This window comes from Panthera tigris, chromosome F3, assembly GCF_018350195.1.
Source record: "Panthera tigris isolate Pti1 chromosome F3, P.tigris_Pti1_mat1.1, whole genome shotgun sequence".
Classification (NCBI taxonomy): domain Eukaryota; kingdom Metazoa; phylum Chordata; class Mammalia; order Carnivora; family Felidae; genus Panthera; species Panthera tigris.
In genome coordinates, this window is record NC_056678.1 from 28001311 (window position 1) to 28025924 (window position 24614).

At 53.3% G+C, this 24614-nt stretch overlaps 1 protein-coding gene across 1 annotated transcript in view; it reads right to left on the reverse strand.

Annotated features, from left to right (window-relative positions):
* The window catches only part of QSOX1 (quiescin sulfhydryl oxidase 1), a 35561-nt gene that overhangs the window by 8959 nt on the left and 1988 nt on the right, over positions 1 to 24614 (reverse strand). The window contains exons 2-8 of the mRNA XM_042975692.1: positions 19230 to 19330; positions 11018 to 11063; positions 10359 to 10461; positions 7755 to 7845; positions 5573 to 5718; positions 3585 to 3719; positions 1383 to 1512 (exon numbers count right to left, since the gene is read on the reverse strand). Coding sequence (XP_042831626.1) covers positions 1383 to 1512; positions 3585 to 3719; positions 5573 to 5718; positions 7755 to 7845; positions 10359 to 10461; positions 11018 to 11063; positions 19230 to 19330 — 752 coding nt within the window. The remainder of the gene's footprint in view (positions 1 to 1382; positions 1513 to 3584; positions 3720 to 5572; positions 5719 to 7754; positions 7846 to 10358; positions 10462 to 11017; positions 11064 to 19229; positions 19331 to 24614) is intronic.

Below are 24614 nucleotides of genomic sequence, written 5' to 3' on the forward strand. Positions count from 1 at the left end.
AGGCGAGGGAGGGGCTGGGGAGAGAACAGAGGCTCTAAGTCAAGCTGGGTCCTTGAGGCTCCCTCTCTCAAGGCTGACCCTGACCCCACACTGCCCCTGGGAGGAAGGCTGGGCAGCTCCGTGGCTTCCCAGGGCTGCTGGGCACCTGGGCCACACAGTCCTCTTTGCAGGTGATCTTCTGAGAGACCAGCTGACTTGCTGACTTACTGACTGCTGGGCGAGGCTGGGGAACAGCCTTCCATCTGTATTCCGTAGGATGCCATGGGGACAAGGCGGCCCTGGGGCGCATAGCCAAGATCCAGACCTTGATGGTAACTCCCAAGAGTCTCTGAGGAGCATGAAAAGCTACTCTGACAATAAGTCAGCTGAAATCTCATTAGTATCAGCACTTTAAAGCCACAGGACTCTAGGGAGGAGGACAGATGTGTGTGTGCATGTGCGTGTGCACACACACACCAGGGGAGGGGGGCAGAAGAGGGGAATGCCAGCAGAGCAAGTCAGATAAAACCACCGAGACACTGGTCAAGAGGACAATGACACTGAGGAAAGTTCGGAGGAAAAAGAAAAAAGAAGGATCACTACACAGAAAAACCTGCCAGAGGACTGAGTCCTGGGAGAAAGCCATTACATATTCCCATCAACCCTCCAGGGCTGGACACGGCCCCTGAGGGAGAAGTGGCCAGAAGAATCTTGTCTTTGACCCACTCCCTCTTGGTCAGCTCACTCGGGCCTCTGGGCTCCCAACATGATTTTACAGCTTTAAGTCAGCGTTTTTCCCTGACCTTTGCCCTTCATCCTGACTTGGACCCTTCCTCCTTCTAAGACCCTGGTGTCAGGAGGAAGGATGAATTAAAGGCTCTGGACTTCAGGGAGTCACCCTCTGGCTGGAGCAGGAAACGCTGGTGACCGCACGCCACCCAGTGGCCAGTCCCACCAGCTGCTTACAGGAAGGAGCAGGGACGTCGTTGGGGAGGGACCCAAGGCTCTGGCTTCAGGCTGTGACAGCACCACACAAGCACAAGACTGAGCCAGGTGGGCCTGAGGCCAGGACTGGGTGAGGTGGGGACTGGGGAGGTGGGGCTGGCAAGCAGTTCCCGATGGGGAGGCACAGATCACCCCCAGCGGCAGCCCCAGCTGCCCACAGACCTGCACCAAGAAGAAGCAGACCTGGCACTCAGGAGCTGAGGGTAGCTGAGTCAGCAGTCAGGCTCAGCAGGAGACCAGAGACCGCATCTGACTCAGCAGTCCTCGGCAGCCCAGAGCCTCGGATTTTAAGTAGGGCAGCACTGGAGTGGATCTGGAACCAGACAGAAGGATGCAGGGAGGGAGGGGGAGCCAGCTACAGAGGGAAGAGAGACAAAGGAGACTGGGGCCCTACTCACCTGGGCCAGCACTGCCATGAACTTTTTCAGGGCCACCAGGCGCTGCCCTTCCAGAACAGAGAACTTGCCCACTTCTACCCGCAGGATGTAGTGCAGTGCAGATTCCAGGTCAGCCATGTAGATCTTGGAGCTAAGGACCCAGGAGGAGGCAGAGAGAGAGAGAGAGAGAGAGAGAGAGAGAGAGAGAGGTGTTAGCCATAGGGCAGCGGCTGGGGACGAGTGCCCAGGGCTAAAGAGAGAGAAGGGGAGGGCCATCTCTGATGGTCACAGAGTCTTGTAAGTTAGCACCAGGCTCTGCCACTGACCAGCTCTGTGACCCTGAGTATATGACTTAACTTCTCTGAGCCTCAATTCCTCATTTATTATCACAAGTAAATAATAAATTGCTCCCGGGTAGGTTGCTAAGAGGATGAAACAAAAGCACAAAGGTAAACCCCTCAGCAACTCCTGGCACAGAGTAGGGGATCCCCCTCTGCAGGCTCAGAGCCAGTCTCACCCATGACTCCTTAAAGGTGCTTTAGTCAGGCTGCTGGTGGAAGGCTGAGCTTCATTCTCTGTTCTGAACAAAGACCCCTAAGGGACAGACAGACCAATAAAAAGCTGGGTCCTCTCGGAAAGACCAAGGGTTTGGCTGCCCACCAAGTCAGGGCACAGCGGGGACTCAGGGGATAGGAGGAGAAGCGGTGTGTGTTTTTATTTTGGGGCTGACATCCTCGTAGCTGCCAGACCTTGGTAGCAGGTGGGGCTCCCTCTCACACCTCTTGGGCTGACCCCAGCCCCAGCGGAAGGGCTTCAGGCTCCATGCTGACCGTTCCCCCCTGCGCCCATCACGCTCACTTGGGGCCTGGGCTTGGGGTTCTGAAGCAAAGGGCTCCTTGTGTGTTGGCCGCTTCTCTACCCCTGCTTCCTGAGGCCTGGGTTCTGGCCTCAGATCTACAGTGAGCTAGCTCTGGGAGGTGGGGCAACTACCATCTACCTCTCTGGGGCCTCAGTGACCTCACCTGTAAAATGGACTGATGGTTCCTGCCGCACCTACCACCTCAGGTTGCAGGGAACCAGCAAGGTGAGCTAACTGGGGTGAGCCTGTGACCACCTGTGCTTCACGCTCGTGGCAGAGTCCCTCTCTGTGCTCCTGGGCCTCAGTACCTCACCGTTCCCATGGTCTGCCTCAAGAAGTGGCCCGTGACTGAAGGGAGATAATGTATTGGAAGGTGCCCAGCAGTTTGGCACACCAGGCCAGTATGTGTCAGCTATTATAATATGAATGAATTGAATCACCATAATTTGAATGACCATAACGACCATTCATTCCCACCTCTCAGTCTCTCTTTCCTTCTTACCTGATTTACTAAAAATCTCTCCATTAGTGCTTTCGACCCTTAAAGTCCCTCATGCTGGGATGCAAAATCCTCTGGAAATCAGATGACCTTTCCCCGAGTTGTCTCGTACAGTCCCCTGTACTGTAGGTGCAAACCACCTTCCTGATGCAGCTCTGGGCTCCCTGGTCAGCCATTTCCACCTGGTAAACTGCTGGGTGCCCGTGCAAGAGGTTTATAGCCTCATTTGCCCAACAAGCAGGAATTCTACTCCAAGAGCAACTTCCTCATGGTTACAACTGTGCACAAAGATATAGGCTACCTCAAAAGGTAGTGAGCTCCCCAGCACCAGAGGCATTCAAATGAGGTCAGTGTCCTCCTAGAATGGAAAGTAAACTCTCTGTGGGAAGGAGCTGCACATCTGGGCATACCTGTGGTACCGTGCCTAGCCTGTAGCAGGTACTCAAAAGTACCGGCTGAAGAAATAGTTGCTTGGGTAGGAAGCTGGCTGGAAGGCCACAGATTATCCTTCTAAGCTGATTCTACTTGTTCTTGAATGGCATTAAGCTCAAGGAATGTGGGCATAGAAAAGTATTCATTCTATCATGAAGGATACAAGTAAATGCTGTTTGGCAGCCGCCACAGTCAGCAGACGCAGGGCTGGTCACCAGTTCACTGCTGCTGCTCCCACACATCTGAGACTCTCCTGCATGGCCGGAGAGGGGGGCGGTGCCCAAAGGCCAAGGTCAGCCCTCGGGGGTCTGGGACTGGAAAGGCACGTGCTAAGCTCAAGACAAGGAACGGAATGTGGTAGGAGGCAGGGGGTCTGTGATCAGAGGTAAGGCTGGGGTGAGGGAAGGGCTCAGGGAAGTAGGCGTGGCCTTACCGATCTGCGACCTTCCACACAGTGGGAGCTGCTGTGTGAGCTGTGGTGGGCGCAACCGTGGTCGGGACAGCCTCCCTGGTGGTCCTGGAGAACTTCTGCAGGTACGCGGTGTAGAAGGACCTGGATTCCTTAAGTCTGCGAGGGAAGAAAGCACAGAGGAGAGGCAGTGAGTCTGGAGAAGCAGACCCCAGGGCGAACTCCTGCCGGGAGAGGAGGTAGGTGGCTCACTTGACAGAAATGTTTATTAAGAAATATTTGAATCTGGTTGGGTCTTACCCTCCGCGAGCTCAAAATCAAGGCACCCATGCCTCACTTCGGCCTTTCTTTCTTTTTTTTAAAAAAAAATTTTTTTTTAATGTTTTATTTATTTTTGAGACAGAGAGAGACAGAACATGAACGGGGGAGGGGCAGAGAGGGAGGGAGACACAGAATCGGAAGCAGGCTCCAGGCTCTGAGCCATCAGCCCAGAGCGCGACGCGGGGCTCGAACTCACGGACCGCGAGATCGTGACCTGGCTGAAGTCGGACGCTTAACCCACTGAGCCACCCAGGCGCCCCTCACTTTGGCCTTTCTATCCACTGCTCATGCAATGGAAAGTTTCGTGGACACCAGTCTGATGTCAAAACCCCATCTGGAAAAGCAGCGGGGCCCGAGAAGGTCTCAACCTGGCCCGGAGAGGCTGTGGGATGGAGCACGCGGAGGAGCAGGTAGGGTCCGCGGGGCTGCTGCTAATTCCGCCGTGGACAGGACGGCTGGGTCTGACTCCCCTCCCCAGAGACCGAGGAAGCTGCCTGCTCACAAGCTGGCTCTGAGATACCAGAGGGGACATGAGTCCCCAAGAAAGTCACCGCAGTGTGATACACGGCTTTTCAAAAACAGGTAGTAACGACAACAACAAAAACGCTACAATCCTCAAATCCTTCTACAATCCTTTTGACTGCTTTCCCTCTTCTGACAGAGTCCTTGAGGGCAGGCGACACCTCCCGGTCAAGGCCACCTGGAGGGAGGGTGTGAAGACCAGCCACAGCATGACGGGACACCCCAGGGGAGCTGGCATCAGGAAGCCCTGCTTCCCACTCTGCCGTCCTGGCCCGATGTTTATCGATGAACAGATGGCTCCGGAGCAGCGTCGTCACAAACAATTTTCCCCTCCACCAGCTCCAAGTAGGGAAACAATGCCTCCTCTCCCCACCAGGACTGGCACTTTCTGTCCCTCCTGTCCCCCTACAGACATCAGGCTTCCCTCCCCCAGGAGAACTCTCTGACAAGGCCTGGCCCGGTGCTATCTAGCGACTGGGGCCGGCAAGGGCGCGTGGCCGCCCTGCCCAGCCTCCAGGCGGGATGGCACTAATGGGCCCGCAGAGCAGCTCGCTGGGTACCTTGGGCAAGTCTCGAGCCCCCTGGCCCTCGAGTTCCTGCCTGCAGAGCCAGGCTACATCAATCATCTACCCAGGGAGGGCATCGAGGCACCATCTGGCGCCATTTAACGGGACATTCAGCAGCAGGAGCCTGACAGAGGGCCACGGCTGGCCTGATTGTTTTCTCTTGGCATTTTGGAACCGGCTATTGTCTAGCTCCTAATGAACTTTTCTGCAATTAGAAAACTAAAGGGAGGGAGGGTCAGGCATATCTGAGAGTTTGCCAGGCCCGCAGCCTGCCAACGAGTCTGTGGACAGAGGAGAATGAGGAGTGGGGCCAGGGCTACGGTGGCGACGGTGCGGAAGCACGGAGGGTGAGGGGGCCAGGAGCCAGAGGCAGGACTGCTGAGCTGGGGGCCAGGGGCTATGTTCCCGGCACTGCCCACCCCCGCAGGCAGACGGCTGCTTCTCCTGCACAGGGAGCTCCCTGCCTGTCTCGGAGGGAGCTCCTCAGAAGAAGGGCAGGAGAAAGAACTTGTCAGCCCCAGTTAAGAGGCCAGAAGCCCCTCCCGGCAGGAAGAAACAGCACAGGGAGAGAGGAGGGAGGGGACAGAGAGGCACTGCACTCACACGTGGACCCGGGAGGCAGAGCCATTCCGAAACAGCAAGTAGCAAGATGGGAAGTCGGTGACCCCAAACTTGCTCACCACATCACCCTCCGTGTTCAGGACCCTGCGCACCGCTATGCCATGGTGCTGGGACAGGTCCAGAGTCACCTGCAGAGACAGACAGATAGACGTGTTGGGGGCGGGGTCCAGTCACTGGGCAGAAGGAGCCCTGGGTGGGTGCCTGGTGGCAGCCACGCTCCACCCAGACTCTAAACCTTTCAGAGAGTGGACCAGGGTGCTGAGTGAGTCTCATGCCACCAACCGCATCTATGCCACAGGGGACAAGAATCAAGCACTGCCCAGGAGAAGGGGCCTTGGAACTGTGCACACCACACACCTTGAATTTCCTAGAGCAGTCCAATTGAATATCATTTTCTTTCCAATGAAAGCAATCTGTAGAAGGCATGATAAAATGTGGTTTCATTTTTATTCTCATATTTATAAGGCTTTCTATCTATGTTCCGAATCAGAAAACATACTTAATAGGATTTTAATTTTAGAAAGAAATAAGGGAAAAATAATATTAGCTAATGTTTATAGAGTAGGTATTATGCACTGTATATATATTGTTTCATTTAATCTTCAAAATAATACTATGAAACAGGAACTATTGTTAGGAGGCCAAGCCAGTAGGCACAGTATACTATGGCTACCTGGGTGTGCATCCTGGCCCCACTGGCCTAAACCTCCCCCCAACTCAATTTCCTTACTTGCAAAACTGGAGTAACAATTGGATTATTAACAAAATTGGAATCGTAACAGCAACTAGTGCATAGTAGGTACATAAGTGTTCATTAAAAAAATAAATGCCTATTGCAAATGAAAAACCTGAGGCTTAGAAGTGAAATCGAGTGTCTATGTCATACAGTTAGCAAGAGCCTGAATTGGGCAACAAATCCAGTTCAGTTTGGCTCCAGAGCCTGGGCTCTTGGTCACTGTGCCTTCCTGCTTTTCAAACTAACCATCCTCTGCGTGGACACGGCCCCAGACTCACTCAGTCCACAGGGGTCCCTGCTCCTGGTTTCCCAGGGGGCTAGGGGGTGGGCAGCAGGGTCCCTGCAACTCCTGAGGAGAAAAGCTGATTCCAATGAACATTTATCAGTCACTTCCTCATGACAGGCATGCCCCCAGGCCTGGACTGGGACCCCAGAAGGGTCAGGCAGTCCTTCAGCAAAACTCTGTGCCCCCTCCCCACCTCCCTCTGTTTCCCCTCTTGGTGCTCCGAGGCCTAGAGGCACCCCAGAGCCCTGTCGACTGTGCTTGCTGAGTTTCGGGAGGAAAGCCATTCAGAGTCAACAGTGGTGTTTAATTTCATTCCCACTTTCATGCCTCTTCTACATCCCTGGCCTGCCTTGCACCTTCACCCGTGCCCTGGCCTGTCATCCACCTCTGCACCTGGGAAAAGCTCACCAGTGGTCTAGAGGAGTCTGTGTGCCAGTGGCAGAATGCAGAGCTCTCTGCATCAGGCCAGGGGCATGGATCTTTAAAAGGCACTATTCTGTGCCAGCTACCCACCCAGGTCCGTTACCTAAACTGCCTCATTGAACTGTCCCAGCAATACTCTGAGGAAAGGTAATTATCGCTGCTTTATAGATGGAAATGGGGCTCCAGGAAGCTAACTCACTTGATCACAGATCATCACGAAATGGGAAGTCAAACCTGCCTGTTCTGTAACCTGCCTCATCTGGTAAGGGATCTCACTTCCTAATGAGGCACTGCATGAGCTTTGATGTCCCCTCCCCCCACTCAAGTTTTCTACTCCCGTTCTTGGGGGGGGGGCGGGGGGAGGTGGGCAGGCTCACAGACCTGGCTTAAAGCCGTACTCCACCAATTCACTGGCCAGGGGATCTTCAACGTGTTACCTGATTATCTACCTTAACTTTGAAGATTAGCGACTATGTGTGCCAGCATTCAATGGACAACAGGTGATATATGTGCGGTTTCAATGAGGGACATGAAAACAGACATTAAGGTTTTCAAATAGAAAGGCCCGGCTCCCACACTTCCCGTGTCCCCCAGCAGGGGTCAGGCCAGTGCTGAGCTAAGAAGTGCACGTGACCGACACCCTAGAATTCCGGGGGACAGCTCTGTCCTTGAACTCACTGGGCTCCTCAGGAGTTGCAGGGACCCTGGGGGCAGCTCACCTCTCTACCCAGATAGGAGCCTGCCTTTTCAAAGATCAGGGCCAGGTATTCTTCGTCGTTTCTTGCAAAAAAGCCATCAATCTCCTCCAGCCTGCAAGAGACAACATTGGCAGTGACCATCCACAGCCAGTGACAATAAAGCGGAGCTGCTGGGGACACAGGCGCGGCAGGCATAGCACTGCAGGCACAGCCACACAAACTCCTCCTCTGTTTCCACAGGGGGCTCCATGGCGGTCTCCCCCTGCCAGCCCTCCCCTCTGGGGGAGTAAAGCCAAACCCTCAGTCTCAGAGCATGCTGCCTCTGCTACCTCACACTGGCTCTCCATTGTGCCCACCTTATTGACTTGTTTTTTCAAATGTTTATTTTTGAGAGAGAGAGAGAGAGAGAGAGAGCGAGCATGAGAGTGTGCAGGGGAGGGGCAGAGAGAGAGAGGGAGAGAGAGAAGCAGGCTCCACACTGTTGGTGCAGAGCCTGATGTGGGGCTCGATCCCACAAACTATGAGATTGTGACCTGAGCTCCAATCAAGAGTCGGGTGCCGAACCGACGGAGCCACCCAGGTGCCCCTTGATTTGTTTTTTGATGCTGTCTCTTAAAAATCTGGGGTGATTATGAGGTGGTCTAGGGAGCAGGAAGTGGGTGGGGGAGGGATGCTTTGACACTAGTCGTCTTTATGTTCTGGGTAAGGCCCAGGCTTAGCGAATATGGTTTTTATTTGTCCCCTAAGGACCAGTGTTTAGAACCATTCAGATATGAGACTTGGTCTTGGTGGTGGCAAGTCATTAACAACTGGGAGACCCGCTTTCCCTCCCCTGGAGCAGGCCTGACAAGGGAATTAAAGAACCAAAGTCCTGGGTGCGGGAGACCTTAGAAGCCATCTAATCCAACCTCCTTATTTTAATTTGAAGAGACTGAGACCCAGAACAAAGGCAGAAATTAGTAAGAAGGTAAATGTTATGATCACCTCAAATCAGAGAATTAAGCTCCAAATGGTTTTAGAAACTCAAAGTTTCAGCAGAAAATAATTGCACAAAAATGATCTGTTTCTTCATTCCAATTAAAGACGGCACATTGTCACACATGCTTAAGAGGCCAACACGTAAGAGGGCACTGGGAGACTGCATCTTTTTATCCCTAACCTGATGACCTATTTCCCTCTACTGGATCCAATGACACATGTGGCATGATCACATCCAAATGGAACACACAAAATGGGGCCAACGCTGGAGCCCAGCCCAGTGACAATACAAAAGGATGTGCTAGAGAGGTGGGGGCTAGAGTGAACTCCAACGGGGGAATGAAAAGAGGAGCTGTGGACCCTGACAGCCTCTCAGACCCCTTCGCCAGACCTCCCTTCGGCTGGCAGAAGAGCAACATGGCGGCCAACGCCCCCCAGCCCATCCATTCCCACTCAGACTTCTGGAAGAGGCAGCTCACCTTTCATCACACATCTCTGCCTCCTTCCTAAAGCTCTTTAGAAGGGCCACTTTGAGGGAGTTGGCAGGTGTGTCTGATTTGCTGCTTTTGAGATCCCTTGGGACTGAAAATGCACCATGAGGGATGTGTGGGCCTAAGACAGACAGACACGGTCACTGGGAAATGTAAGTAAGGAACAGGCTGGCTGGCTGTTTCCTGGAGAGATAGAATCACGCTGTGCAGCCCCAAACCACACCTGACTAATGCTGGGTCCAGGATCTCTGTGGGGCCCTCCGGGAGGATGGACAATTGGGGAAGATTATAAAAAGTCACCGTGGGTTGACTGACGCTTAGAAGCCCAATCTCTTGGCAGGGCTATGGCTTTGAAGAACATCATTAAATCAACGTGGAGGGCCTGGAGCACCAGCGCCTGTCTCACGAGGCCTTCTCAGCCCCTGGAACCTTCATTGTGCTCTAAGGCTGGGCTCCCTCCAGCAGTGCCTGCTGGTATTTGGATTTGTTCCTTCTTGGCAGGAGTCCCTGAGGTGGGCACTATCCGGTCTCAAGAGCTTATCTGGGAGGGCGGGACCCAGTGTCCTCAATTTACCCGCTGTAGGAGAGCTAAAGCAGTACGCTGTGTACCTGCCTCTCCTAGAACAGACAATCCTGGAAGCCTGCCTGGCAGGCAGATAAGGGCCACCAGCCACCATGCCTGATGCTCTGTGGCACAACAGTCACACGCCCCACCCCCCAGTCACAGCCGCTGCTCAGAAAGACAACCACTTTCCTTTTACAGGAAGGGTTCCCTTTTCCTCTGAGCCTATCTTCTTCCTCCCCCCGCCCACTCTCTCGGTGCCCCCTCCAGGTTAGCTCATGTGAAAAGATCACGAGGACAGGTTATGAAAAGCAGCAGCAGGTATGACCTGGAGAACCCCTGTCCATCTCTTCCTTTCTGCCTGGCAAGACAGACCTTTGCACCTGTCAGCCCCACGAAGCCAGGGCTGCTCGGGGAGGACTCCAGCAACAGGGTACCTTCTACCAGCTGCTCCAGAGTGGCTCCAGCCTACAGAGGTGTCTGCCCCAAAGACACAGGCCTTCATTTCCCCTGCCCAGCTGTCCCCACTGCCCTCTTGCTCCCAGGCCTGTGATCCTGGCCCACGCTGCACCAAATCTGCTCCACCCTGAATACCTGGCAGGCTCCAGTGGGGGGCAGGCAGGGGGCCACGTGTCTCTATGGGACTCGAGGGCGTCGATGAGCCTCTTCCGCAGCGTCTCCACATCAGCACCAGCCACTGGATGAAGACGGACATGGTGGGGGGGGGGGCATGAGGAGGGGAGGAGAATGAATCCCAGCACCCTTGTCGGCTTCACTGAAACAAAGGGCCCAGGGCACAGGCTAGTTCTGAGAGAAACAGAGCATGGCTCAGTCCTTAGCAGTGGGGGTGGGGTCTTCTTCTGTGGCCCTAAGTTATGCAAGGAGACCCATCTCTTAGGGGACAGGAAAGAGTCCTTCAGACCTGGGACCCATGAGGGTTTTCCCCGGAGGCTAGCTGGTCTGTCCCTCTGGATGCCAACCCCATTTTGACAGGAAGAGTTAGCCTGGATACACTGTGACCCTCCCCTCTTCCCAGGACCCTGAACGAGCCAAATCAGAAGGGTTTCTTCAGCCTCCTTTCCCTGAAGGCATCTTCCAGGCTGGCTGGGAAGGCCACACAAGAAACCACAAACTCCACTTTCACCTGGGAAACTCTTCACCCAGGAGACCCTGCCGGGCTCTCCTCACCTCAGTAGAAACCCAGCAGAAAGAAAAAGAGAAAGACCATGGACAACTGGACCCAGGACACCTACCTGGCAGTGCTGTTCCTGAGCCGTTCTTGGTGAAGGCCTTAAAGAACTGGAAGCAAACACACAGGCGAGAGTCAGTAACACACGGAGCTAAGACCACATCAGCCAGATGCTGTTGTGCCAGATGGATCCGTGTCTAAGACCCTCTACTTACTCAAGGGGGTTAATTTGGGAAAATTACTTAACTTTTGTGAGCCTCAGTTTCCTCATCTGTAAAGGAGAACAGGACGGTTTCTGCCCCTGGGGCTGGACACGGATTCCTGTCTTCCCCGTCTCCATACCCAATCCCTACCCCACAGCTCTGATGCACCCAGGGACGCACAATACTAGAGGCAGACGGTCTCCCTAAGCACCGGCACCCAGCACACCGTGACTGGAAAATATCCGCTGCATGGATGAAAGGATGAGGCAAACCCAACCGAGAAAACAAAGTCACGTCATACTTCCCCCAGAAAATGTAAGCGACCCTCTGAGGCAGTCTGTCCTTAGAGGCTGGTGTCTGTCTGTCCACTGAGAACTCCCAGCCTGGCACAGCAGACACTCCACGAGGGGAGGGGTCTCCAGTTCAGGTCCTGTTGAAGGGTGGGCCCAAGCCCCTGAAGAAACAAGTCTTGTTACAGACAGGCCAATTTAATTCACCACTTCGTCCTCTTTTCCCATTTACGCGAATGACACTCCAGCCTCAGTGTGGAGCGAGAATGACCTCCTTGGGCAAGAGGACAGAGAGAACAGAGGACAATTCCTCAGGACATGGGCCTCTGTGTAAGTGGCAAGACCACTGGCAGGGCTCTGGCCTGTGCTCTCCCAGGCTCAGGAGGGAACAAAGTTCAGTTGTCTTGACAGACAGACAGCTACCTAAAGGCCTGTGAGAGTCTGCTGGCCAGGAAGAGGCCTCTTCCTGAGGTCCTCCGGGGCCACCTGTAGCTTTCTTTGGGCCTCTGCCTGCAACAGTACGGCCATCCGGCCTTATTCCAAGCTGGTGGTTGAGTACGGGCCCTGCGGTCTACCAGACCTGGATTCTGCTACTCTTGCTGTGTGACCTTGGGCAATCCATTAGCCCCCCTCTCCCTTCTCATCTTTAAGATGAGATGACACCATCCACCTTGAAGATTTGCTGTGAGGAGTCAAAGATAACATATCTAAGTGCTTGTGTCTGATGCATACAGTAAGGAACGAATAAGTGTTAACTGCATGATTACTACCATCCCCTTCCCTTGTTCCACCTCTTAAACACTAGGAAACACTGACCAGCTAGCATTTGTTTATTCTAGCCATTTGTAGGCGGAAAACTAACAGGCCACCTGCCCACCCTCCCACATGAGGAACCACAAAGATGCACAGGAGCCACCCACCTCTTCCCATCTACAACCTTCTCCTGTTCCCTCTGACCTCACCTGGCTCCTACTCCTGCTAACTGCTTTATCCTCTTTCTTTCTAGACCATTAATATGAACTTTTATTCTAGGTGAAAACCATCCACAGATACACGCCACATATATTTATTTTTATTTTTCATTTTTAAATGTTTATTTTTGAGAGAGAGACAGACAGAGAGACAGACTGTGAGTGGGGAAAAGGAAGACAGAGAGGGAGACAGAGAATCCGAAGCAGGCTCCAGGCTCTGAGCTGTCAGCACAGGGCCTGATGCGGAGCTTGAACTCATGAAATGTGAGATCATGACCTGAGCCAAAGTTGGACGCTTAACCGACTGAGCCACCCAGGCGCCCTGCCACATATATGTATGATAATGTTCTTTGCAGTTATTGAACAAATTCTGAGTGAAATTATACGTTATCCTAACACTTGTAAGAACAATCACAAAGTTCCTGAATTGCGATGGGATCGAGTAGAGAAAGCATGTTAAGGCATTTATGGACCGTCACTGCTACGGGTGTTATTTTCAGTCATGAGAAGCAGTGTGGCAACTTGTCTTCATCAACCACCAGGTCACCCAGGTCTGAGCAGGTGCTTTATTAAAAGGGGCTGGCATGTTACCTCCATCAAAAGGCACCCTCCCTGGACCCCAGCGGAGACTTCTAAAGGCCCCGGCCATGGGCAGCAGGGAGTGAGACAGGAGCCCCAGCAAGACTGACCCAGGGGAATGCAGGGACCCAAGACACACCCCCAGGAAGACCTCCCACGTCCCTCCACGTGCCCCTGTGCTACTACACAGCCTTCCCTTCTGTCCTCAGATGCCCATCTACCTTCCAGAACAATGTCGCCACTGGGGCTCCAGCTCCCAACTTCATGCTCTTAGGAACTTTTTCCGATCAATTCATCTCTTTCCCCTTTTCTGCCAGCAACTTCCCTAAGCCTACAAATAGACTCCAATCCTCCTAATTTTTTTTTTTAAAAAAGGGCAGGAAGGGAAGTGGGATGAGAATAGAGAGACGCCCTCCTTCCTCCTCCAGTTACTGCATTTCCCGTTTTCCTAGCACTGCCAAATTTCCCAAAGCAGGGTCCGCTCTCCCTCTCCGGCTGCCCCCTCACTTCACTCCCATGCCCCCTCACTTCACTCCCATGCTGTGGCCTGTGGCCTGTGCCCCCACTGCTCAGCTGACCCCTTTGGCCAATCCAATGACCTCTCCAGCGCCTCCTTGCTTCCTCTGCAGTGTCTGCTTTGCCCCCATGGCCAGGTTTTGCCATTTTTTTGTACCATATATTCCTGACATTCTCCTCGTTGGCCTTCACATTGCCATCTCCCTTGATTTGCGTGACACCGACCAGGCCTTCTTCGCCATTTCACAGCCTTCCCTTCACCCTTGTCCTAGCCTCGCCCTGGACTCCTCTCTCGCGTCCCCTGCCCCCACCATCTCCTGTACCCAGTCTCTAGCCATGCATCAGCTCTTGACACTCTTCTGTTTAAAAAGCCCTGGGAAAGGGGCACCTGGGTGGCTTAGTCTGTTAAGCGTCCGACTTCAGCTCAGGTCACGATCTCATGGTTTGTGAGTTCGAGCCCCGCATCGGGCTCTGTGCTGACAGCGCAGAGCCTGGAGCCTGCTTCGGATTCTGTGTCTCCCTCTCTCTCTGCCCCTTGCCTGCTCACACCCTGTCCCTCAAAAATAAACAAACATTAAAAAATTTTTTTTTATAAAAAGCCCTGGGAGGCATCGTCAAAAACAAGGAGGTTAATCCATGCTTTTGGACAAAGGAGCAAATGAATGAGTGAATAAGCCTACTGTTTGCCTCCCTTGCCAATGTCATCTACTTGGTCTAAATGATTTGCAATCTGAACCCTCTGTCCAGGTCCTCACCTGTCCTAGACTTCCGTTTCCTCCTGGTGCCCTCCACCCAGGTGCTACCCCTCCCCCAACTCTCTAAGTCACCCCTCCCCCAACTTGTTTCTCCATTTATGTTGCTTATTTCATCCCATGCTCATCCTTCTCCCCCCATTATCCAGACCAGCACCTCGTCCTCCCCCTAACCCCATCAGCCAGTCAGAGGACAAGTTCTGTGAATGTGACCTTTGTGATTCTTCACCAGTCGTCTGGGCCAGTTGCCCTTGTCCAGACCAGGGCTTACCACCTATTTCCTGGCCTAATGCAACAGTTGTCACCTGTCCCTCTGTGAGCTCAGACATTTTCATCCACTCAATTTTTGCATTCTCCAACTCTGTTCCTCGTTGCCCCTTTGCTTAGTGGCACAGTTCCGGTCTGATCATGTCATTCTCCTGCAAATCTCTCCCCTGATTCCCCACTACCAACGAATAATGGCTAAACTCACTGGGTCCGAGGCCTTCTAGGACCTGACCCAAACTTACCCCCACTGTCCCCTTTCCCTACACTTCAGCTATGACAGGCCTGAAACCGGAACTTTCTCTGGACTGTAGAGGACTGTACTCTGGCACCTCTGCAAGCCCCACGGTGTCGAGAACATGGAAGTTCCCAGAAGGCATCTGTTCAGCTGAGCAGAGAACCTCTGCCCTTTGATCATCTTAGATGCTCATGTGAAAATCATATTAAAATCTAGTCAGGGCACATTTTTGTCCTCCTATTAAAATGCATCCTTCTTAAGTCAGCTGTTGGAGGAGGCGTGTGCCCTCCCCAAGGGAAACCACCACAACTCTTGGAAACAGGTAATTAAGATGTCAGCAGTGAGTTTTCTTTCTTCCAGGAGCAGTCGGCACCCGGTCCCTTTCCTCCCGCCACTTCACGCAGGACCCTTCCCCAACTCTGCGCCCCTGGAAGACCTCCCCATCTCCCCAAAGGCAGGAGACCAAGGGGCAGCAGGTGGGTCTTTACCAATCTGTCAAGAAGCAACACCAATATCAAGAGTAACTGCCTTTCTAGGGGTCAAATAAGGCTGAATGGAAAGCATACTTTCCAGTGGTGACCATCGATAACACTGGATCCAAGCTTTTAAGGCAAGTTTCAAGGAAAATGACCCGGTCTCCAAATATCTTATGGTGATCCCAGGAGGATCCATATGCCTAACCATTGCTATGTTGGGGCCTGACTGTGGAGGGGACCACAAGAGAGCAGGTGACTGCTGACTGGGGGCTCATATCCTTCTTCCTGAGAGAGCCAGGAGTCCCCCTCCCTGACACCCCACCCTCTTGCAAGTGCCACATAAGGTAACAGCCCAGCCTCTGTGCCCCTACAGGCCGTCCACACTCCCAGCCTTGAACTCAGGGACCTGCCATTCCTGGGCCCCACCACCCTGCCTCAGCCCTGCCCAGGAGCCTCTGCTCCAGCCAGACCAGTCTTCTCAACATGTCACACGGTTCTGCCCACACAGGGCCTCTGCTCTTACCTCCTCCTCTGGCCGCATTCCTCTTCTCCTAGCCAAAGCCCACACGTCCTTCAATACCAAGTGGAAGTCCCCTTCTTCCATGAAACCTCTCTGATGTGTTAGGGAGAGGGCTCAGGGAGCCCAGGCGATTCTTCTGGCGTTCACTGCCCACTACCTAGCTGCTGAGTTCTCTGTGTCTCCCCCACGATGGTGAGCACAGCGCAGTGCGCCCAGCAAACATTCACTCAAGGGCTGCTGATGGAAGGACTGCCTTAAATGCAGCGCCCACAGAGGAGCCATCGTGAGCTCCACAGGATGATTTAGGAAGGAGGCCGGACGATGGGAAGGAAGCCAAGTAACATTTACTGAACTCCACGTGATACTCCACAATGCTGTGGCACTCTCACGTGTAAGACCTCACTTCACGCTCGGCCACAGTCCTATTAGGTGGAGATATTAGCATCCCAGTTTTTACAGACAAGGAAAATGAGGCCTGTTGCTGAGGCATGGTTAAACAACTTTCTGAGTCATATATCGTAAGCAGTGGAACCAGGATCTGAACCCACGTGAAGTATCTCCTCAGAATCTTGCAAAGGGGAGACTTCCGTCCTCTTCCACCCCAATGCTGATGCTCTCTGTAATCTTGCCCCTGCTGGGCTTCTGGCTACAAGGGGTCCTGATGGAATATCCCCTGACAGCACTACTGTGGCCCGTGGCAGAGCCCCTCCCCACTAGATCCAGCCTCTAGGTCTCCAAGTGCCAGCCAGAACCTGTTGCCAACTAGTCCCTCCCTCCCCCACACCTTTGTTTTCTTCCAGCTGGGCTCCGGCTCCAGTCTGACAGGCACCTGACACAGCCAGCTGGCCCTGCAGGGCCAGATGTTTGCTACACAGGCTGGGCTAGTGGAAGCTCACTGTTTGCTAATGGTGACAAAAGGGGTAGGAGGGAGAAGAAAGGGACAATGATACATGTAACTGGGGGTGGCCAGACTCTTGTGTGGGTCTGCCTCCATCACACCAGCAACACTCTCCCTTGCCCTGTGCGACAGGAGTTCTCACAGGCTCTAGAGGCAGGAGTGTGGACAGGTCCAGCCCCGGGCGGGGGCAGCAGACAGGGCATCAGGGCTATCTCTCTGGCCTGCTGGCAGCCAGGCTGACCTCTAGCCTCTGCTCTGCTCTCTAGGGAGTCCAGACACGATGCCCACAGGCACACCAGACTCTGAATGGGCTAGAATTTCTGGAGATCTGGAATTTTCCAAAACTTTGAAGCAGCGTAGTAGTAAGATGGAACATCAGTTTAGCGAATCACAGCTAGGAGTTAAAAAAAATAATAAATGGAACAAAAATAGTAGCATGCACTGCATTTAGGAAGAATAAATACTGTTTTATGAAACTTTTGGTTTAGTGATCACATACAAATCAACTTCTGGATGTCATTGGAAAATGTATATATCTTACTGTAGGTTACAGTAAAAAGGTTTGAAAGCCAGTGCCTTAGAGCAGAGACCCATCGGAAGCTAGAACCACCTGGGCCAGAGTCCTGACAACAGGACACTGAGTGTCTCTCCCTGCTGAAACTGGACTGCCAGGCCCAGCCAGGCACTGCCCGTGTGAAGGCTGGGAAAGGTCAAGACGACCAGCGTGGGGCCTTCTCTCCCAGCTCCCCTCCCACAGCCAGCTGGGCGGTGCAGGAGATGATTAATCTCTTGAGGTATTTGGGCTGCGTGTGCTGCGTGACACAGGCAGGCCAGGCACTGGGAGCTATGGGGGACCTCCCGACTGCCTGAGCTGCCTCCCTCACACCCACTGAGCCCCAGCCTCTCCCGGCAGAAACACAAAGCCCCAGGTGCCAGGTCCCACAGAACCCTGCCAGAACGTCCTGACGCGGCCCTGGCACCAATGCCAATCCCTTTCCCAGGGGCTGAGCAGGGGCTGGACCCCTGTGGCCAGTATTCACTGACGGAAGTATGAGCCTGTGAATGAGGACTCTTCTAGCCACGGTGGTCTTCCCACAGCTTTCCACACTGGGCTGCTTACCCTGGCTCAGCAAAAGTAACAGAGATCCCTGTACAGTAATTCTGAGTATTTTCAGTTACATATTTCAGGACAAGGATAAAGCAGTGGCCCTGCCAGGGAGGTCTTTAACTTGAAAGGGATGACTGATAGGCAATCTCTTTACTGCCACCTCTAAATGATATGGCAGGAGGTGTTGGCTCACCACGCTGTTCCCCAGACAGGCCTAGCCTCAGCTACACCTGGGGTTTAGGCCTGACCCCAAATGGTAACAAGAGTGTAGGAGGGAGCTCGCTGGGGCTGTGGAAACCCTGAACCTAGCAGGATTCCAATGGGTGTGAGGAACAGAAAGGTCACATAGAGGTCGAGCTGGACATTCTTGCTGGAGTCCGGAGCCTTGTTTTCCAGACAAATTCTCTTGGAATCATTAGGCTGAGATATGGCTGGTGGGTCAGCCTGCAACTTGAGGCCGCTGTGTTCAGATACCTTGTTCTAAGGACAATGCTTAGCATTTTAACCTTCAGAGGTCTTTCCTGATTATTCTTAGTGGTTATAGAAGAAATGCTTTTCTAGATGCCATTCTGGTAGAAGGAGGCTTACTATTTATAGCTGGAGGTAGGGAGAGAGATTCTGATTCTTTAAATTGGAAGCAAACTAATTGGATTACAGCCAGGGCTGAGCCCTGGGCACTAAGTATAACGGCACAACCTTGCTGTTCTGGGCTTTCCAGAACCTCCTACTTGAGAGCCTTGGAAGTTGTTCAGATGTTAATTAAGCTGCTGCTGCCCCACAGTAGGCAGGTTGCCAGGCAAGGCCTCACTGGAGAGCTCACGCTACTTTCAGCCAGAGCTGGGGTGACAGAGCCCTCATGTGCTGGGTGTGATGGCTCCCATGATGGGGACCCCTGCTGCCTGAGGCATCAGCATTTGACCAGGGGGTGAGGCTACCCGGGCAGGTCACTTCTGAGCTACTTGTCTCAAGGCACTTGCCTGATGAAGACGAAGCTTGCTGGTATTTTCTAGAGGATCATCAGGCCCCTTGAGTCTGATCCTGCCCATGGGTGGGTCAGAGCCTGAATCGGGTTTTACAGGGTTGGATCAGACCTCTACGGCTGGGAGGTCGGGAGGGAGAGGAATTGGAAAGAGGATCCTGGGGGCTGAGGGTTCTCACCAGCCTAGGCGATAACTACCTCACAGCTCAAATCAGAGCAGCTGAAATCGGCCCCTCCCCTCCTTATAAAGGGAAGAACTGGCCAGACGAAACGAACCTCCCGATTCACATCCCTTTCTGCCTCTACGACAGGTGTCTCATCAAGCACAGGAACAGTGCTCCAGAGGCCATGACTTAAGCGGATCGAGGCCAGAGGCATCAGAGGCCACCACGGAGCTCAGATGTCAGGGCAGCACGGGGCAGCAGTGGGCAACATGCACCGCCAGTGCCGTGCCCTCTCTCCCCTCCCTGTCTGTCACGCACCCTCACGGTCGGGAAGCCAGGGATATTGAAGTCTCTGCAGACTTCACTGTTGGTCTCCTCAGCACAGTCCAGCGCGGCGAGATTCAGTGCTGGCCTCCAGTCTGAAAGGGAAAGCAAAGAAATCAGGTGAAGTAAGAGGGACCGGGACCTCCGCCTGCTCACCCCCAAAGTGCAACATTCCACCCTCACCAATGCCCAGAGTACCTGCCCCTAAGGCTCTCATGAGAAAAGGTCACCCCTTCCTCGGGAGGGGTCTCTGAAATAGTCTGGTTATCCTGTACCTGGCCAGTGCTTAGGACACGGTTAAACAGCTCAGGCAACACTGTCCTGTAATGGTATCTGTGTTCCTCCATTTTCTGCGGTGGGGGAGGGGCACAGAGGCTGCGGGGGATGACAAAAAATGTGAGATGATCTTGAACGCCCTGGGACCAAGCCCTGGCACTGCCTCTGTCCCTGCTGCCCTCTAGAGAGCATCCATTCCAGAAGGGCGAAGAACATGCCTCAGGAGCTTTAGAATTCCCCAGTGGACGCTGAGTGAAGGCTTCTGCGGCCAGAGGTCCTGGCTGTCGGCCCAGCTTGGCTGGCATGGGCGGCACACGGGGTGGTGAGGACTAGCTCCCCCGCCGGACAGGGAGGCAGGAAACCCAGGGGAGGGAGGGAAAGGCACCTGGAGTCCAGGAACCGCAGGAAAAGAAGCCTGAGGCCAGAGTCTGGAAAGGTTAACAGCTCCCAAGCTGCCTGGGCACCCTGCTCCTTCAACAGGCCCCAGGCTGCAAGTCCCCCCTCCGCTCAAACTCACCGGCAGAGAAAATAATGGCCCCATTCTGGGCCATAGCCCAGGATCTGTGAAAGAGCAAACAAACTTCTCTACCAGGCAGGCCCCCCGAGCTCTGGTTCCAGGTCGGGTCCCCCTGCTAAGGTTCCACGTTACACTGAGGCTGCTTTGGCTGGAGGGCAAGATACACACACACGTGAGGCCACACAGCCGTGAGGTGGCGATGGACTGGTGCCTGCCACATGGCGCAGAGCTCTAATGGGATTTGGACACACGGGAGACCAGCCCCGGGGACCAAGCACAGGCTTCGCCGGAAGGGCAGAAATTGAGTGGAAGCCTATCAGTCAGCTGACAGGCGCCTGTGTGAGCAATAAGCTCAGAGCCCTGCTCGTGTCTCTGTGACAGTCACAAGCCTGTCCGCCCCAAGTGCTTCTTCATGTGTGCAACCTCACTGCCCAGCTTGCCCATTGTCCTCAGTGAGCACTGACAGCATTACAGGGCATTGCAGGATCAGCCCTGGCTCTCAGCAGCTCCAGGGCCGGAACCACTGCTCTCTGCTCTCTGCCTCAGTCTAGCAGGCCCAGGCAGGGGGCGAGCTTAAAGCCAGCCACCTGTGAAGGAGAGCAGAGCTGCCCAGGTACAGGGTTTTGTCCTGGATCACAGACGAGAGCACCCCAGGCCTCCCTCCTATGGCTCCTTCCTTGCCCAAGGGAGTCCCAGGGAGAGTGGGAAGCACAGGTCGCCTCCTGCGGCCGTCTGGCACACTCAAGGCTTGGCGCCTTCTGTTCTGCATCTCAGGCTCTGCTCACCTTGTGTGGCGAGACTTGGCTACTCTCAAAGGAGTAAGCCAATTAGACAAAAACATGAAAGAGAAGCACTTCCGTGTCCTTCCACCGGTGAGGGCCCCTGGCGGGGGTCTCACAAAGTCACCTGGCAGGGTGACCAAGCACTGAAGGCCTCAACTGCTCCCCTCTTCTCCAAGAGTACAGGCCACCATCCATTGGACCAGAGTCAGTGTCCACTGCCCCTGGGACACGAAGACTGAAGGGGCAGGGAGGGGAGAGAACAGAAAGCTGGTGCTCAGTGAGCACCTATGACACACCCTGTCTCCACCACGGCCACTGGAGGGGGGGCATCACTCCCCGCACCTTACAAATGAGGCAAGCAACTGAGGCCTCCAAGTTGTCCAAAGGCTACCCGACTCAAACCCACTTCCCTTCCCTTTCCACCTCACCAGGGTCAGGATATTACCCTTCTGTTTTTGCTCTTGGCTCTGATCACAACCTTGAGAGAACGTAAACACAATGCTGTCTTCAAGTAGCATAAATTCTTTAACCCAAACATTCAGTTGCTTTCATAGACTCTCCTCTTAGATGATGATATCACATGTACAGAGTTTATGAAGAGATCATTGTGTGCCTAATTTATCTAGTTAATGTGCAACTACCACTGTGAGACAAAGATCAGAGAACTGTGCCCAAGGCACACATGAATCAATGGTAGATCTGGGATCTGAACCCAGGATTTGAGCTTCTCTTCTGGTCTCAAGAGGGCCCAAGACAGAACAGAGAGCTGCTCTGTTGGCTTGGCAACCAGAAAACCCAGGGAGTGGGGTGGAGGGGGGTGTTAGTAGTGGAGACAGGGGGGAAAGGTGATGCCTGGGAGTTCTCAGACCCTCGCTCCTGAGCAGGTCTTTGACTCCTTCTCTTTATACCTTGATTCTCTTTCTCCCCATGAAATGGAACCCGTGCCTCTTCAGCCACAGGGGGAAGTGGAGGGGTAGGCTGAGGCCAGTCAGGTGCCGAGAGTGTCAGCTAAGGAAGGTTTCTCAGGAATATCAATGTCAATACCTTAATGAGCCATAATGACATATAAAGATCTGGTTTGATACACTCATCATTCTAGTAACAGTCCAAGGAACAGGGTGCTGTTATCTGGGTGCTCCACTGGTAATGCAAAGCTGCATTTAAGTAAAGTGCACTCCTGTCAAAGAGGAAGAGAACTGGGCGAGGGAGGCTTTTTAAAGTGTCAGGTGACTTAAACACTGCAATCTGCAGGCCTAACACCTAACATTAGCAGTTATCAGACCAGCCCCGCTCCTGGGGAGAAAAAAGTTTCCTATTGCAATTACTGCCCTGGCGAAGTAATTTCTCTATTAACAACAGAGTAAATGAGCAAGTGTAGAAGGGAAGGATGGGGACACAAGCATAACTAGGACAGCTATGGTCTCTGAGGTGGTGAGTAAAGAGACACCCATAGTAAGGGGGGTCATGGGCTCCTTCTGGAGTGCTAGGCAGTATCCCCACCCCCACTCACCAGTCCAGGAAGGGGCATGGACCCAGAGCCACATGTCTTGATTATGGCTATAAGTGGCCAAAGCACCAAGAGCTGCACATGTTTTCTTTCTGGGCCTCCCGGGTCAAATGGGGGCCAGGGTGGATGGTCTCTCCTCTCCTTTCCAGCTCCAACAGCTGTTCAAGCGCTTAATGGCAAACTCTCGCCAAGAAAAATGGCCGTTAGTCCTTTGCGTGTTAAGCAAGCCACTATTAAGGCAGAGGCCAGACCCACCCAAACCACCAAGAGCCAGTCAAGTCGAGTGGTCAGAACTGGACCCCCATCCAACTCTCCAGGAGTCCTCCTGACAAGGAGTTAGCCAGTGCCATGCTGTCTCCACCACACCCCTGACTCCTTGTTGTAGACTTCTGGGCAGTGAGGTCATGGGATAGACCAAATGCCTTCCCTAGCCCTCACACTGGCTGACACTCCAGGTCTAAGTCCAGAAGAGCCACAGCACCAGCAGAAGGCCCAGTCACTACATTCTCACTTGGAATCCCATGAGGCTCATGCCATCGGCCTGGATGAGTGTTCAGTGGGCTCCTACCCTGTGCCAGACTCTGCACTAAGGCATCACAGGGGTACAAGTAAGAGAGGTGGTCTACACCATGGGAAAAAAAAAAAAAAAAAGAGGCAAACCAATGCTGTTCAGCATCACTCAAACATCCATGCCTTATAAATGTCATCTCCATGGCTTTGCAGGGGCCATTTTCCCACCTGTACCCTCCCTCCTTCACCCACTTCTCCACCTGCCTGGGCTCGAGAGAGAGAGAGAGGGGCTCACGAACCTCCTCCAGCATCTGTACTATCTTGGGCAAGTTACTTAATCTGTTAAAAACAAAATACAATCGACTGCTCCAATATTTTCTCATAAAGATTATATGTAATAGTGGCCCTTAGCAAAGTGCCTGGCATAAGGCAAGTGTGAAAACTGCTTAAATGATGGCCTTTGGTGACCAGATTAGCCTCCTGTGACTTCCCCCTTCCCTCAATTCCTACAAGAAATGGCTGAGCCACTCCTTTGTCCCTTTTCAAACACAGCTTCTTACTGTGGCCAATTCTCCTTCTGTGTGTAGCTCACTTCCCAAACCCAAACTGCAATGTAAACAATGCTTTGCACACAGAGGTCACTCAACAAATATTTACTCATTGATTAGCCAGTGAAGAGTAATGAAGACTTAAAATGAATGCAATCAATTTCCCAAACATCTAGTGACACAATAAGAGCTGCTCCTGAATAGAAAGGGATGAGCCAGATCTTTCGAAGCCAGTGTGCTAGTCCGTGGCAATGACTGCCCCAGAGAACCTATCCTACAAGTCACTGAACAAATGAGCCCGAGCCAGTCAGATGAAATGCCTGAGGCCAGCTGGGCCGGGTTGCAAATTTTTTCTCTCCCCCCATGGCCTTCCACACTCTCACTGCTTCTACCCCAGATACTCATCCCATTGGCAGAAGGCAGGGGCCACACTCCCACAGGCCCATGATGGTGTCTGAGCCTTCTGCTGGCCCACAACCATTTTCTCAAGGAACCTCGGGAATACAGAGGTGATGTGAGAATAACCCTGGCTTCCCAGCAGGGCCTCCCCCTTGGACTGGAGTAGGGGCATTCTCTATCACTGCAGGCTGACACCAGATTCGGCCACTGCTATCCTCCCACAGGATCTTGTTAAGGGGGCTGACCCATCCCTGTGGCTCGCGAGAGAACTCCGGTTCCCACCTCAATTTCCCACTTCCCACTGACTGATTCATCTCCTCAGACTTCGAGGCTTTCATTTTCCTTCCTCAGATTAAGTTATGATTGGTGTTTTTTAGGGGGAGGCTGTCCCTCTGTACACTAGGGAAAGACCCCTTTTGGAAGTGGCAACCCTCATCCAGGAGTAAGCTGGGTCAGTGTCTGACTATGCAATTCATTGGAAAACCCTGGGTCGCAAGAGGCCAAACATATGAGTCAGCTGGAAGCTAACCCTTCCCTCCAACGTTCTTAAGATAGAAGACTCTTCTAGGCTGGGTTCATCTGCAGCCATTAAAGACCTCTCACGGCCTCAAGATGGAAACTGATCTGGGGATTTTTATGATTTTCAGGCCCTCAATGTCCCCTGAGGTGTTCCGGCTGCATGTTCAACATTCTTCTTCCTCCCTTCTGCCCTGACCAGATGTGTTGACATCACTGAAACAGTGTGAAGAGCTGCTGAGAAATGGCTCATTCCGGTGATGGGACCAGAGAGGCATGCAGACACGCGTCTACATGTACACTGGAGGTGAAACAGTTTATCGG